At 41.3% G+C, this 16,929-nt stretch overlaps 1 protein-coding gene across 1 annotated transcript in view; it reads left to right on the top strand.

Annotated features, from left to right (window-relative positions):
* Positions 1-16,929, top strand: part of Dhc93AB (Dynein heavy chain at 93AB) — a 780,004-nt gene that overhangs the window by 245,442 nt on the left and 517,633 nt on the right. Inside the window, exons 11-13 of the mRNA XM_068228295.1 lie at positions 1,894-2,004; positions 6,159-6,313; positions 7,679-7,874. Coding sequence (XP_068084396.1) covers positions 1,894-2,004; positions 6,159-6,313; positions 7,679-7,874 — 462 coding nt within the window. The remainder of the gene's footprint in view (positions 1-1,893; positions 2,005-6,158; positions 6,314-7,678; positions 7,875-16,929) is intronic.

Raw genomic sequence — 16,929 nt, forward strand, 5'->3', positions numbered from 1 at the left:
TGAACTGATCTCCGCAGAGTGGCGCAATCTTACGCGGACATTTGGAACTGTTTCTCGGTAGGGACTTTGTAGTCTCGTACAACTCCCTGAAACCGATACTGGCGAGCATGCTACAGGCTTAGGCTCTTCCCTGCTGAGGTACATTGCGCCGCGCTGTCCGCTAGGGAGTTGCCGTAGGAAAGCAAACCCCCTGAGTTAGATTCGAAGCCAGCAGCGTTTATTGGTCCATTACGAAGCATTAGTGCAGCGAACGACCACAGATGGTTGATTTTAACATGTTTTCGAATATATGTTAGCTTTATTAAACTAAAACATCAGAAGAAAAGACAACAAATGAAGTGCAAAATTATTGGGAGTTGTGCAACACTGCAACAATACCATTTCTTCTTCTTTCTTCAACTGTTTAACCTTCAGGGTTGGCTTTTCCCCCGGACTCAGAGAGGAATCCCACCTCTATCGCCTCGAGGGCAGTGTCCTGGAGCATGCGACATTGGGTCTAGGAATACAACTGGGATGGACGACCAGTACCTCGCCCAGGTTGCCTCATCTGCTATGCTTAACAGGGGCCTAGTGGGGAATGGGGAGATCGGAAGGGATAAACAAGGAAGAGGGAAAGAAGCGGCCGTGGCCTTAATTAATTACCATCCCGGCATTTGCCTCGAGGAGAAGTAGGAAACCACGGAAAACCACTTCAAGGATGGTTCAGGTGGGAATTGAATCCCGAGGCTGAGTGGACTCTGTTGTAGCCCTCGTACCTCTTTTCAAACTTCGTGGCAGAACCGGGTATCGAACCCGGGCTTCACACAAATCACTACACCACAGTCCGACTCGTTGGCTGAATGGTCAGCGTACTGGCCTTCGGTTCAGAGGGTCCCGGGTTCGATTCCCGGCCGGGTCGGGGATTTTAACCTTCATTGGTTAATTCCATTGGCCCGGGGGCTGGGTGTTTGTGCAGTCTCCAACATCCCTGCAACTCACACACCACACATAACACTATCCTCCACCACAATAACACGCAGTTACCTACACATGGCAGATGCCGCCCACCCTCATCGGAGGGTCTGCCTTTCAAGGGCTGCACTCGGCTAGAAATAGCCACAGGAAATTATTATATTACTACACCACAGATTCAGCCAGCATTTTCTTGCTGTGAAAATGTTAAAACACGGATAACCCTCTGTAATACAAATAATACTGCGTTGGGTGCTGTAGCTTCATCTATATGTAAAATCACTCTTCAGCTACTGAATTAAGAAACAGTCATGGGCCCCTTACAAGCCGTGGGCTCCCTGCCGCCACTGAACACTCCTTAGTCACGGATAGCCAACAACTGGGGAGAGAGCATTCGTTATTGAATGAAGAATGAATGAATGCTCTCAGCCTACATGTAAGGAACTTCAGCAGCTGAGGAAGCAACTTTCATCTATTACCAAAATATTACACTCTGGTATTCTAACTCCTCTTAAGGCATATAAGCTGAGATATGTGCAGTAACGTGGCTGAGTGGTCTTGGCCTTTGAGCTTCGGGGTGCCAGATTAAATTCCTGGCAGGATCGTGGGATTTTAATTGCAAGGGATGAATTCCTTTCGTTCCGGAACTGGGTGTGCGTAATGTCCAGTCACAGTACCATCCTTCGCCACAATAACACCCAGTTTCTCAATCACAGCAGACGCCGCTCGATCTCACCGGTTTCTGAGCTAAGTTGGTAGGTTCTCAGTCCAGTGGAATTTGAAAATATTGAAATACGAAAGCCTCATATCGGCAGATTTACTAGCACGGAAAGAACTCTTACAGGACAATATTTCGGCACCTCGGCATCTCCGAAAGCTTAAAAGTACTTAGCTTGTCCTACAACCAGACACATTAATAATATAATCCTTTTGTTGTTTCAGTTGATCGAGATTGTTGGGACGGTTCTGGACCGACCGCTCATCAAGGACCAGTTCACAGGCAAATACAAGTTCATAGTTGACATGTTGGACAAGGAGATGAAGGTGTCTGAGGTAGGTTTCTCAACTTGTATCAAACGATTCTGTCTGCATGTACTGTACCCTACAGGGCACAACAACACTGCAGGATCATACTTACCTGCTCACCTGTTATTACATACGGGCACCAGCTCAACTGCAGTCGGCAGAAAGGTCGTTTACTAGGTTCTTGTGACGAGAGAATTATGGGAAACAATACAATTACAGTAAACTACTACATGAGGAACACTTTCGCTACGATATGAATTTTGAGCATAAGTCAGTATATTAGAAAAATTAGGGTACTTACAATAATTGCACCTGTAGTGCCAAAATAAGTGCCTCAAGGGCTCACATCAACAATTTTAAAAGAAAAAGAAAATACATTTTGCGTGATGATGTTGTGCTGAAGTTGTAGATCTGTGAACCAGGGAAAAAACGGATGTGTCCCCTACATGGAAACAGCACCACTATGCCTACGGCATAAAGGACATGACGGTAGAATTAGGGATATTCCGCAGAAACTGGAGCTATTATTAGAGAGTCATCTCCCATTTTGGGAAATGTATATACACCTAAATAGCAGCACAAATAAGTATTTAAAAAACGCCTCAGATAACCTACTCTACAGCCATGGTTTGGATATATACCCGGACGTGAACCCACGTCCACCAGGCAAAATTTTGTGTCAACAGATGGACTATCATTACCAATTATATAGTGTCAAGATAACTTAAGTATAATACGCAACCATAAGAAATGCGAAACAAGCAAAAGAACAAAAAGGGAGGTAAAAAGTCAAAATAAATGAAACAACTGTGTCCGCAAACCGCTTCCCTGCCAAAAGAAGAATGACTTTCCTCCGGGCGATTTAAAGATGGCCGAGCCTACTCCCCACTGAGCAGGCCATACATCGACCCTGCTGTCTCGCCAAGGGCCTGGCCGACATCACCAAAAAAATTTGTAAACAAACTACCGCCTGACTTCGTACCCTATATCTGGCGCTCTTCCGGCTCCCCTTCACAAAGGGGTTTATACTTCTACACACAGCGAAGCAAAATGACCATAGAAATGAGTGAGGAAAATACCTCGCCCTCTACGTATCCAACCCCATTAACAGATAACCGCTGGTCTCAATTACATTATATAAAGTATTCAACAATACGACCCCGTAAAATCTTCATGGTCAATTATATCACGAGTATACAGTGACCTTGGGGTCAGAGGTTCAAGCCCGTGTTTGGCAGAGTAGCACCGGGCCAAATAGTGTTAATGTATCCGCCTATGTTAGATTATATTCATCAAAGTTGCATAGATAGAGCCATGCATATAATCAAATACAGTCAGCATGCACACCTACATTACGCAGATATGTCTGCCCTTCCCCAGAGAAATGAAATGATAATTACTCTAAGTGGCCCTAACATACAAGGGAAACGTATCCAACGACCGACACAAAGAAAAATATCTGGTCTATCGCTCTCAAACAGCTCATAACCAACTACGCACACTACATCTTGCAGTGTTATCAAGTTGCATCATTTTCTGCATTACATATAGAGAAAAAGAAAATCTATCTACCCTTACACTATAAATACATCAAAACAACCTTAGTACGCAGCCTGATAGGCTACAATCAAATCCTATGTTAATATTTACAAGTTTAATCCTTCCATTTCTGCGTAACTCCCCAATCCTACTGCATGCCTAGAAAATTATGGCCCACTTATCTATCATTTGATGACCTCCTCCTCTCCCCATCTGGGTAGGCTATAATGGTTTAGCCCATCATGGTAGTGGTCTCGTCCAGGGTCGATCCTTGGAGTCCGGTTTCCACGTACCACGGGTCCATGGTGCCGTCTTCTTGAGGGATGACTCGTTCAAGGTAGCGTCTTTTCGAAGCCACGTTCTGAAGATCTTGCACCCCTCAACCCTTGGAACACGTCTTGGCCTCTTACTACAATGAGATGCCTACTTCAATTACAACACATCATTCTGGGCTTTTATTTAAGGTTGGAGCTAGCATACAGTTCTAACACTCTGTAACATTACAACTCCTTGTCCTCTATTCTCGTATAACCGTATACTCACTAACTTGTGCACTATGTCACTATCTGTTTTCAGCCCTCGAACCTATCTAGTCACTTATCGTGTTTTCATGCCCGCCTAATTCGGATTCACAGGTCTATCTTAGAATGAATATAGACTTCCTTAGCCTATTATCCGCACTTCCTCTGCACCTCGCGAGCTTCGCCCTTACCGCTTCTTATTGACGTCTATAAGTATAGCGTTCTTTTGTTGCTAATGAATTTGCCACACGCGACCTCGCTGATAAGTATCTAAATATTGTCACACCTATGAATCTACCACATGTAACTTTATAGATCATTGATCCACTGAATCAAAGTTATCGCACTGCACTAATTACTCACTGCCTTTGTTCTGAACATAAAGGTTTCTGGCGTAATCTAGGCAGACGCGACGCACACGAGCAGCAATGTGATCGTTGAATGAATGCCCTCCTCCTCATCTCTCAGCTCTTATAGGAGGCACCAAACCAAACGATGCTAGGGAATTCCCCGAGAAACAACTTGAGTCTGGAATGTGGCCACTAAAGATCTTCCCGTGGTGTGGCGAACCTGTCTGCTCCCGCTTAAAATTTTGTTAGGGTGGTGCTGTGACTTCCCATAACAAAATCTTATCTCTCTTTCTCTCTTCCACATATATTCTTTCTCACTTGTACACAGCCACACCCTGCCTCGGGAATTACCTTCTGTATTCCCGCGCTCTGGATAGCATCACGCCCTCACAAGCGGCGTCCTATTGCGCAATATTTTTACTGCGTTAAATATCCATTCTCACGATTAAACAGAATGGTACAGTACAGCTCATGGAAAATATAACTAAATTTGTGACATTGCTTAAGGTTAGTTGCTCTAAAACTACAGCTGAAACATATAGACCGAATGGTTTTCTATATCTCGCAGATGAATACGTCTGTTTTCCAGTTAGTTCAAGAAAAGTGGATATGCAAATGAGAGGATAGCGTTACACAGTGTTCTAAAGCATTTCTAATCATTCCCGATGTAATTCACGGTTATTGAATGCTGCGTATTTCTCTAGCGCCTTGGCTGAGTGGTCAGCGGAGTGGCCTTCGGTTCAGAGGGTCCTAAGTTCGATTCCCGGTCAGAGCGAGGATTTTACCGCCTCTTCTTAATTCCTCTGGCTTGGGGGATTAGGTGGAATTTTTGCTACTTTCTCAACGTTTCATTAACACATCGAACATTTTTGGCTACAGAAGAACAGGAAAAGGCAAGAACTGGAAAGGTAACGACCGTATCCTTAATTAAGGTACAGGTCCAACATTTTCTTCTTCTTCTTTCTTAATCCGTTTAGCCTCCAGGGTTGGCTTTTCCCCCGGACTCAGAGAGAGATCCCACCTCTATCGCCTCAAGGGCAGTGTCCTGGAACCATGGGCTGTGAGACTTTGGGCGGTTTCTTGGCTGTTTGACGGTTGTCTGCAATAAGAACTACGTCGTCTGCGAAGGCGAGGCAGTCCAACATCATCGCATTTTTTTCACAACATATCTTTACCCCAATTTTTATTCCATTTTCAATCATTCTCAACCTCCATTCCCTAATAACTTTTTCTAAAATACAATTAAAGAGTAGTGGGAGAAAGGCGGTCTCCTTGCCTCAAACTCCTTATCTCAAACGGATTTGAGAGTTCGCCTATAAATTTTACTTGAGAAAATGTGTTTGTAAGAGATTGTCGAATTATGGCCAGAGATTTCTCATCCACTCCAATGCAGAACGTTCATGAGCACTCCACGATCTATGGAATCATATTCCTTTTTGAAATCAACGAAGGTTATGATTGTCCTATTCTGATTTCACATTGATCTTATTTTTATAAGTGATTATAGAATACAAATCTGCTCAGCACATGAACGCCCTTTCCTGAACCCGGCCTGGTATTCACCAATTTGTTTATCTAGATGTGTTTCAAGCCTCCGCTCCAATGCTTTGGATAGGATTTTGTATGCTATAGGAACAAGGGAGATACCTCTGTAGTTGATGACGTTAGTTTGGTCCCCTTTTTTGTGTAAGGGATGAATGAGTGCATTCTGCCTATCACTTGGTATTTCTATCTTTTTTCCCCAAATAAAATAATAATATTTTCATCTTAGGAGCTGTACGCCATCCAGATGCAGACTTTTGCTGAAACAGGAAGTATGCCAGTAGACAGAAATATGCCTCCAGTGGCGGGCGCACTGAGATGGGTGGATATGCTGCGGAACAGGATGGCCCGACCCATCAACCTCTTCAAGGCTCTAAAACACCCGTGAGTAGACTGACTTACCTCTGCACTGCACAGTGAGTGAAAATGTTTATGGAAGTTATTGTACCCAAGAAAAGTCGCCCTAGTGTATTTGAGAGTAGAAAAGGTCACAATATGAAGATTAAGTTGAAATTCAAGAGTACAAATTGGGGTAAATGTGAATTTATAGATTTTCGATAAATTTCCAACTTCTTTGAAATTATTTAAGAAAAGACCAGGTATACAACTGATAGGGTATCTGCCACCTGGGTGACTGCCCTAAAGGCAGATCAGTGGTGATTTATTTTGATTTGATATCTAGTAGGTTAGAACAGCGCCTTAGTTGCTGGACTTCATGAGAAACGAGCTTTCTAGTCCGGGTTCGCTATCTCACGGTCAGATAGCACCTCAATTGTAATCACGTAGGCTGATTGGACCTCGAACCAGCCCTCAGATCTAGATAATAACCCCTCATGACTGGGAATCAAACCCCTCACCAGCGGTTAAGTGGCAGGTACTCTTACACCTCGGGACCCACATGCCAATGTAAGGTTCAAAATATCACCTTTTTTAAGAAAAAATCTTGATGTAGTTTTTTAACCATATTAACTATATCCATGGCTAAATGGTTAGCGTGCTGGCCTTTGGCCACAGGGGTCGCGGGTTCAATTCCCGGCAGGGTCGGGAATTTTAACCTTAATTGGTTAATTTCCCTGGCACTGGTGCTGGGTGTATGTGTCGTCTTCATCATCATTTCATTCTCATCACGACGCGCAGGTCGCGTACGGGTGTCAAATCAAAAGACCTGCATCTGGCGAGCCGAACTTGTCCTCGGACACTCCCGGCACTAAAACTCTATCCACTGCACCAACTTCAACAGCACGACTAATATGTGTTGATAGAGGTAGTTACCCTACATGTGGTTACAGTGTTGCCAGATTGCCACGCTTCAACGTCCTTTTTCTCTCGGATATACTCGCAGGATGAACGTTTGTGAGAGATTTTTTTTTTTTTTTTTTTTGCTAGCATGTGAGGAGCCGCCTGAGTGCGCGAATTTCGCTTCACCTGTATAGAGCACACGAAGTAGTATGACGCAACATCTCTTTCACGGTATGAAAGTAATAAGTAGGCCTAAAGTGGAAGGCTGAGTCACCGATGATGACTTGCTTAGAACAAAACCACGAGCCAAGCTTGCCAGGAAATATATAGTTACACCATGTACAAGTTTGACATTGTCTCACAAACCAAATAACATTTCAAGAGAACATAATGATGCTTTTAGCACAGGGCTCTTTTATTTGCTATTCTATAGTATATGCTCCCTACATTGCTTTACCTTTATTGCTTTCTCTTCTCATAATACATGAAATATTTCGTTGTTTATTTCAGGATTGTTTCTTCCCCGATGGCAGAGGACATATACGCAAGATATGAAGCAATTTTAGACGACATGCGAAATTTTGAAGACAAACTGTTCAAAGACTGGGCCGCAGAAGTTCCGGAAAAATGTGAAGAGAAAGTTCAACTTCCTCTCCTTGTTCGAAAACGTTCGAATAATGATCTTTTGCTCAACTTCGACATAGACGTAAGTACGCTTCTTTTACTACGTTTCGTATTCTATGAGGAACCAAATTATAGAATTTAACTTCGTTCGTTCGTAATCTGTTTACCCTCCAGGGTTAGTTTTCCCCTCGTACTCAGCGAGGGAACACCTCTACCGCCTCAAGGGCGGTGTCCTGGAGCTTCAGACTTTGGGTCTGGGGATACAACTGGGGAAAATGACCAGTACCTCGCCAAGGCGGCCTCACCTGCCATGCTGAACAGGGGCCTTGAGGGGGATAGGAAGTTTGGAAGGGATAGACAAGGAAGAGGGAAGGAAGCGGCCGTGGCCTTAAGTTAGGTACCATCTCGGCATTTGCCTGGAGGAGAAGTGGAAAACCACGAAAAACCACTTCCAGGATGGTTGAGGAGGGAATCGAACCCCCCTCCACTCAGTTAACCTCCCGAGGCTGAGTGGACCCCGTTCCAGCCCTCATACCACTTTTCAAATTTCGTGGCAGAGCCGGGAAACGAACCCGGGCCTCTGGCGGTGGCAGCTAATCACACTAACCACTACACCACAGAGGCGGACATAGAATTTAACTCCTAATCAAAATCAATCACTATCAGTCACTACTGATCTGCATTTAGGGCAGTCGCCCAGGTGGCAGATACCCTATCTGTTGTTTACCTAGCCTTTTCTTAAATGATTGTAAAGAAATTAGAAATTTATTGAACATCTCCCTTCGTAAGTTATTCCAATCCCTAACTCCCCTTCCTATAAACAAATATTTGCCCCAATTCGTCCTCTTGAATTCCAACTTTATCTTCATATTGTGATCTTTCCTACTTTTAAAGACACCATCCAAACTTATTCGTCTACTGATGTCCTCCCACGCCATCTCTCCACTGACAGTTCGGAACATACCACTTAGTCAAGCGTACAAGAGTATTATAATAAAAACGTTGATTGATTATGGGTTTTTTTTTTTTTTTTTTTTTTTTTTTACAAGTTGCTAACAGAGCGAAACAAATAGTTGTTGAATCCAAAAAGAAGTCATGGGAAGATTTTGGTAATAACCTGGAAAGGCTAGGTCAAGCAGCAGGGAAACCTTTCTGGACAGTAATAAAGAATCTTAGGAAGGGAGGGAAAAAGGAAATGGACGGTGTTTTGAGTAATTCAGGTGCACTCATAATAGATCCCAGGGAATCACTGGAGAGGTGGAGGGCATATTTTGAACATCTTCTCAATGTAAAAGGAAATCATCATGGTGGTGTTGCAAACAGCCAAGCTCATGGGGAGGAGGAAAATTATGTCGGTGAAATTATGCTTGAGGAAGTGGAAAGGATAGTAAATAAACTCCATTGTCATAAAGCAGCAGGAATAGATGAAATTAGACCTGAAATGGTGAAGTATAGTGGGAAGGCAGGGATGAAATGGCTTCATAGAGTAGTAAAATTAGCGTGGAGTGTTGGTAAGGTACCTTCAGATTGGACAAAAGCAGTAATTGCACCTATCTATAAGCAAGGGAACAGGAAGGATTGCAACAACTATCGAGGTATCTCAATGATTAGTATACCACGCAAAGTATTCACTGGCATCTTGGAAGGGAGGGGGCGATCAGTCGTTGAGAGGAAGTTGGATGAAAACCAGTGTGGTTTCAGACCACAGAGAGGCTGTCAGGATCAGATTCTCAGTATGCGCCAGGTAGTTGAAAAATGCTACGAGAGGAATAGGCAGTTGTGTTTATGTTTCGTAGATCTAGAGAAAGCATATGACAGGGTACCGAGGGAAAAGATGTTCGCCATACTGGGGGACTATGGAATTAAAGGTAGGTAGATTATTAAAATAAATCAAAGGCATTTATGTTGACAATTGGGCTTCAGTGAGAATTGATGGTAGAATGAGTTCTTGGTACAAGGTACTTACAGGAGTTAGACAAGGCTGTAACCTTTCACCTTCCCTGTTCGTAGTTTACATGGATCATCTGCTGAAAGGTATAAAATGGCAGGGTGGGATTCAGTTAGGTGGAAATGTAGTAAGCAGTTTGGCCTATGCTGACGACTTGGTCTTAATGGCAGACTGTGCCGAAAGTCTGTAGTCTAATATCTTGGAACTTGAAAATAGGTGCAATGAGTATGGTATGAAAATTAGCCTCTCGAAGACTAAATTGATGTCAGTAGGTAAGAAATTCAATAGAATTGAATGTCAGATTGGTGATACAAAGCTAGAACAAGTCGATAATTTCAAGTATTTAGGTTGTGTGTTCTCCCAGGATGGTAATATAGTAAGTGAGATTGAATCAGGGTGTCGTAAAGCTAATGTAGTGAGCTCGCAGTTGCGATCAACAGTATTCTGTAAGAAGGAAGTCAGCCCCCAGACTAAACTATCGTTACGTCGGTCTGTTTTCAGACCAACCTTGCTTTACGGGAGTGAAAGCTGGGTGGACTCAGGATATCTTAATCATAAGTTAGAAGTAACAGACATGAAAGTAGCAAGAATGATTGCTGGTACAAACAGGTGGGAACAATCGCAGGAGGGTACTCGGAATGAGGAGATAAAGGCTATTTTAGGAATGAACTCGATGGATGAAGCTGTACGCATAAACCGGCTTCGGTGGTGGGGTCATGTGAGGCGAATGGAGGAGGATAGGTTACCTAGGAGAATAATGGACTCTGTTATGGAGGGTAAGAGAAGTAGAGGGAGACCAAGACGACGATGGTTAGACTCGGTTTCTAACGATTTAAAGATAAGAGGTATAGAACTAAATGAGGCCACAACACTAGTTGCAAATCGAGGATTGTGGCGACGTTTAGTAATTTCTCAGAGGCTTGCAGACTGAACGCTGGAAGGCATAACAGTCTATAATGCTAATGTATGTATGTATGTATGTAGTTGCTTTACGTTGCACGGACACAGATAGGTCTTATGCAGGCGATGGGACAGGAAAGACCTAGGAATGTGAGGGAAGCGACCGTGACCTTAATTAAGGTACAGCCCCAGCATTTACCTGGTGTGAAAATGGGAAACCATGTAAAACCATCTTGAGTGCAGCCGACAGTGGGGTTTGAACCCTTTATCTCCTGATTGCGAGCTCACAACACGGTCAACACCCTCGAGGGATTGATTGTGATATTCTTCATTATAGATTCATTCATAATTAAGGAAGGCCAGGTATTTTGGAGCCTGACTTCATCAGTTGTTTAATATTGCTGTCAGAAGAAATTGTTGGGAATCATTTTATACTCTTGGTGGGGATTTATAGAAATTGCGGAAACGTCACTATTTTGGAACTGGAGTATAAACTCAATATGAATGTTACTCTTCACTACCATAAATGCATAATTAACGTTAAAGGTACTTTGCATTCTGGTAAATGTGCGGTGTGATCAAGAAAAATTAAATACACTACAGTAAATATTACATTTCAGCGTTATTATTATTATTATTATTAATATTAGTATTATTATTATTATTATTATTAATGTCCGACTCATTGGATGAATGGTCAGCGTTGAGGTCTTCGGTTCAGAGGGTCCCGGGTTCGATTCCCGGCTGGGTCGGCGATTTTAATTGCGTTTGATTAATTCTTCTGGCCCGGGGAGTGGGTGTTTGTGTTTGTTCCAACACTTTCCTCTTCTTATTCAGACAACACACTACACTTCCAACCACCACAGGGACACGCACTAGTGATTATATCCCTCCATATAGGGTTGGCATCGGGAAAGGCATCCAGCCGTAAAACAGGGCCAAATCCATATGTGCTACACAGTTCGAATCCACGACCCACAGGTGTGGAGAAAGAGGTAGAAAAAGATTATTATTATTATTATTATTATTATTATTATTATTATTATTATTATTATTATTATTATTATTATTATTACGGGGATTCACTGGCTCACATAGCAATGGGAAGCGCCTGGGTTGACTGGGTATACAAAGTAAAAAATTAGAACCGAGGAATGAAGGTAAAATTTGGAAAACTTTGCATTTCCTTTCTTTTCAGCAGGTAACTTATTCACAATGATAATTACAATAAAAAATATAGTAGTTGAGCAAATAGCTCAGACACCAACCGTATAAATGGGAACACCCTATACCTGAATAAATTTTACACGAAAGACAAGCTCAATAGCTCTAAAGCCTTTACACCCAATGATCTCGGCAGGAGGTAATAAATTACCAACTAATAGGGGTGAAGCCTCAAGTACCATAAGCACACGGCCTTACACACAGCAGTACTTTAGACCAGCCTTTAAAATCATAAACAATTCTCAGTAGCACATATTTCACGAGTTGAAACGTAACCCAATAGTTCATCAGACTTAGGCGGTGATAGCATAGAAATGGGTATATACCCCCTTACATTACGGCAAGTACACTCGTTACTTCCAGGAAAAGGATCAAGAGACCCAAAATATAGGAGCGGAATGCCCATCCTACAAGACCGTAAACAGAAATGGAAAGCGAATAATTAAACTTAGGTCGAGACCGAAATGAAAGGAGGCTAGCACAAGAACTCCTGAAAAGATTTACAAAACGACCCTAACTGGGCAACAGTCCCGAAAACAGTGGCTAGTTCATACTACGTGGTGACCAACAAAAAAAAATACTTACATACCAAAAGAGATGAATAAATTTAAGGGTTAAGAGAAAAATTGGCCACCAACCTCAAGGAGCTAGTAAGTTAACGAGGTACTATCATTCGTGCTTCCCCATATTTTACAAAAGCCCATCGGGGCAACATGCCGAGTCCGAAGACGGAGAACAGAACCTACATGAATATAAAGTCACCAAAGAAAACCCTACGTTAATATTTTAGAAAGACGAGGACCTAACAGTTACATTCTAGAAGTGTCGTGGTAATCTTCCCAAAACAAACATGAAAGTTCATAACTTTAGTTTTCTACTGTACCTTTTGATTACTGCGACTGTACGCGATCAGTCCGCCATCTCCACCCACTCCCCGCCATACTTCTCCCGAAGGGAGAACTCCCAGCCGTAACACACCCAGCTGTGACATTTGAAGTGATTGTAAATAAGGAAAGACGGTCTGGTTTGTTAAGAGTATGTAGAAATTGGTAGGTGGTGGAGTGTGCTTGTTAATGGGTTTCGAAATGTATAGTGAATTTAATGGTTAAGGTGTGATTTTGAGGTGTGATTATAGCAAATACAGTAGAGACAATACGCGACACTCAGCGAGATATCGAGGGACAGGTAGTAGAGCTCTCTCTAGCGGATTGACCTGAGAACTACTGAATCTGTCATAAGAGTACGTGTATTTGTGTGTGAAGTTTTTGGTGTTATTTATGCGTTTTCAGTGAGTTGACATAATTAAATAGTAGCGTGTGTCATTCCTTGATATCTACTCTCAACACAAGGGGAAAGGTATGTGCTGTGTTTGGCTGCAGGAACTATGAAGTAGAGAAGAATGCGCGGTCTTTCTTCAGTTCCCCTCGTGACAAGAAAATATAAGTAATATTGTGTTTGCATATATATTCTTTCAGTGACAAAAATATTTTTATAGTACTTCATAATCTTCTGACCTGCTCGACCCATATTTTAACTGGCTTAAAATATAATACGCATATTTTATTGTATAGTGCAGCAGTTAACCTTCATTACCGATGTGTTGTTGTAGGTGTGATCTGTGGGTTTAATTTAATTCAAGAAAATACATATGCATATGTTTGTGGCTCGTTGTGTTCCAAGTTACCCCATTTGGAATGCCGAATATGTTGTCAAGCACTAAAGAAAATATGGGTGATGTAAGAAATGTACCGTACATATTTTGTTGAAACAACATGATGATGCAAATTTGCTTTACCCTAATGTAATGGCATTATGGCAAGTATTGCTTATAGGTAAAGTTTGAATTTTTTGAGGCTAAATTTATAGATTTTCTTTCTGTTAGTAGGCTACAAGTTAAAAGGAAAATTGTCCATCTCTTAAATGTAAATTCATTGAATCATATGTGTAAGGAATGTGCCGATATTTTTGTTGACAAGTGTTTTAATATGATGGTACAGTGCTTTTAAATGAGAAAAAAGAAAATCTAGCTGTGAATGTTCAGGTAGGAATTCTAAAGTTAAAAAAGTAATGCATAAATTAAATATCAAGCCCTTTCACAGCAGTCCATTTCACATCTTGATTAGGCCTATATGTCTAATTTCAGTCTTTAAATAATAACCTGTTAAATAATTCTTCATTCATTTATCCAGAATTGCTTTAGCAACTTTGAAGTTAATATCTTAGTAACACGTTCTTTCTAGACTAATATATTTATCCATTTCCGTATATTTATTTACACTGATATTTGAATTTACCACGAATTTTCAGGTCAAGCTACTAGGAGCGCCACTTGCGACTTGTCTCCCATTTTAACAAGGCTAAATCCGGAAGTGTCGCCTATTGTCTCTACTGTATTTGATTATAGTTAAGTAGATTTGAATTATAAGTATTAAATGTTTGAATGATAAGAGAGATAGTGAAGTTTAATTGATGGTTAAGAGTCAGGTATGGTAATTTAAGTTAATGGTGGATCTGTGGCTTTGGTAACTGTATGCCAAGTGTAGTAAATTGAAATTGAAATGTAAGTGAGCTTGATATGATATATGGTTAAGTAGATGGGTATGGTAAATCAAGTAAGTTATTATATGGCGGGTATATTGTTAGAAAGTAAAGTAATAGAGTGTAAAAAGGGAGAGGTGACAAGGCTGGTGGATGATGGTAAAATATGATGGCATAACTTAATATGTTGAGTGAATTAAGAGTGATGGTGATTATAATGGTTGGTAAAGAGTGTAATATTAGATTGTATTGGTGAATTTAGCTTGTAATTATTTAAATGGCAAGTAGTTAGATAATTATGTCAGAAGTAGAACAATATGCTAGGTAGACACATGAGAAAAATAGAGGACACAGATTCAGCAGATGTTTCAACGTTGGTCTGGCTCAGCAAGTTGTAATGGGTCGCGTGTTGACATGTAGGAGTTGAATATGACTCGCTGTGTCAGCCAGGAGATGAATTGGAGGACATTACCCCTCCATATGGATGGTCAAGAGCCATGTGCCGTGCTGCCGTTTAGGCTACTTTATTTTATTTTACCGTATTTTATGCCATGTATGCCTTTCTTTGTGTTCACACAGTTGTCGTATTCCCACGGATAGCGGACCTCCGAAAAGGAGTTGACCGCGGATCTTTTGGCAGTATCTGTCGATGATTCATGGAACTTTATTTTGGTTTGCCAGTTTGTTTGTTTATTTTTCAGCAAATGCAAATTGATGAACATAAGTTGATAAGGTTAGACATTGTTATTTTTCTCCGTTATAGATCATTAAGGTCATGTAGTGTAGATCTGGATGAAAATAAATATTATCTATTGCTAACACACCCAGCGCAACTCTTTTACAACTGTCATCTAGACCCGAGGGCAGTTCACAATTATTATGTTCGCTGTGCACTATCACAATCATACAGTTCACTGCTTGCGCACGCGAAACACAGTCTTACAATTCTGTATGTGCTTCACAGTCCGCACACTCACAGAAACAATACATAACTTAGAAAACACAAAATTAGTGACATCTTGTGCTACACCGGTAAATTAAGTGGTCATAGTCCAGTTCATGTTGTCTCCGTGAAGTTTCACTGTTAGCAGGTGTATGCCTAAACTCAGGGAAAGGCCGTACTACTACCACAATTATCATTACTTATTTTTCATTATTTTTCCTTGTAACGGATCAAACACCCGATATAGATAATTAAAACCAATTGCAAGCTGGGCGCCAGGCTTCGAAATTAAATTGAATTTGAAATCGAATTTAGATATAAAAAGTAATAAACATAATTTAATGAGACTATCTCGGTCGTGAGGTATGAGGATACTGACCATTAAATACCACATGGAAAAACAAAGGAAACCTACTAAAAAGTCAAATTATCTAACGATGTAAAAAGCAAAAGTTTTATTCTAAAAAATATGAAATTACGTAAAAACGAGTTTTTTAATCAAAATTAAAAAGTACTGACTGAGATTACAATTCAATACTACACTCGTGAACTTGCGATAACAGGGTTAACTCATGCTCACCGGAGTTGATCTTCTCGTAGTCTGCTTCCGTGGCTGATCGTTGTCGTCCCTCTTCCAACAGCATCATCCTTGTCATCTGCTTCATGGAATGGTTTCCACCCGGAATCTATCACTCCCTATTTTGCTGAGTACCAAAACCATAGTACCAGCCTCACAATGTGAAATTCCACATCGGAATTAATTGAATAGAGAGAACGGAAAACATCCAGTCCTTCTATATTATACGAACTTGTCTTTCTAAATAATCTGAGTAAGTCTCACAGAGCCGATAAGAAATGTTGAGTATAAGCACATCGTAAGCGGTGCACCCAAATAGCAGAGTCGAATACAAAATGAAGAGGAATGATCTTCACCACGCCGTGTAGATCTATATAAATCCTCTTCAGATTCCCACTTCCTCCCTTGGTGTCACATGACATCTCGTTCCAATGAGAACCGATATACGTCACTACCCTCTCGATATATAGATGAAGTGTCTGTCCTTGACAGAAAAAGCCCCCCTGATAGGAGCACGTGATATGGGGTAATTTAGCGTCGCAACAACGAAATTAGGTAGCTTCCTCTTGCTGTTGCGTACGTTTCCAAGAACCATCCAAAAATAACCTTCCTGGACTATTGCGAAACACCAAGTAGCCTGTTAGCGCAAGACCTGTTTTGACATTACCACGGAATATTCTAATATATTACAATTAAAAATGATATCTCGTTCTTACGTACAATTACATAAATGATGATGATGGACGTTAATAATGAATAAAATTACATATGATACATGATACATACATATATATACAATTAATTCGGGTGGGCAATCAAATTATGTAAATGTCGTGGCGACCACGATTATTACAGCCTTTCAATTTTTTAATTGAACTGTTTCTTTAACTTCAAGGATTGCCTGACAGACAAAGCATATTGTGACGGAGGCCGCATTTCATTGTAAGGACTTGAGAGGAGCAAGTTTGCCTGGCTCCAGCCGCGAGTGACTTCAAGTTAGGGCACCA

The sequence above is a fragment of the Anabrus simplex genome, chromosome 6, assembly GCF_040414725.1.
Source record: "Anabrus simplex isolate iqAnaSimp1 chromosome 6, ASM4041472v1, whole genome shotgun sequence".
Classification (NCBI taxonomy): domain Eukaryota; kingdom Metazoa; phylum Arthropoda; class Insecta; order Orthoptera; family Tettigoniidae; genus Anabrus; species Anabrus simplex.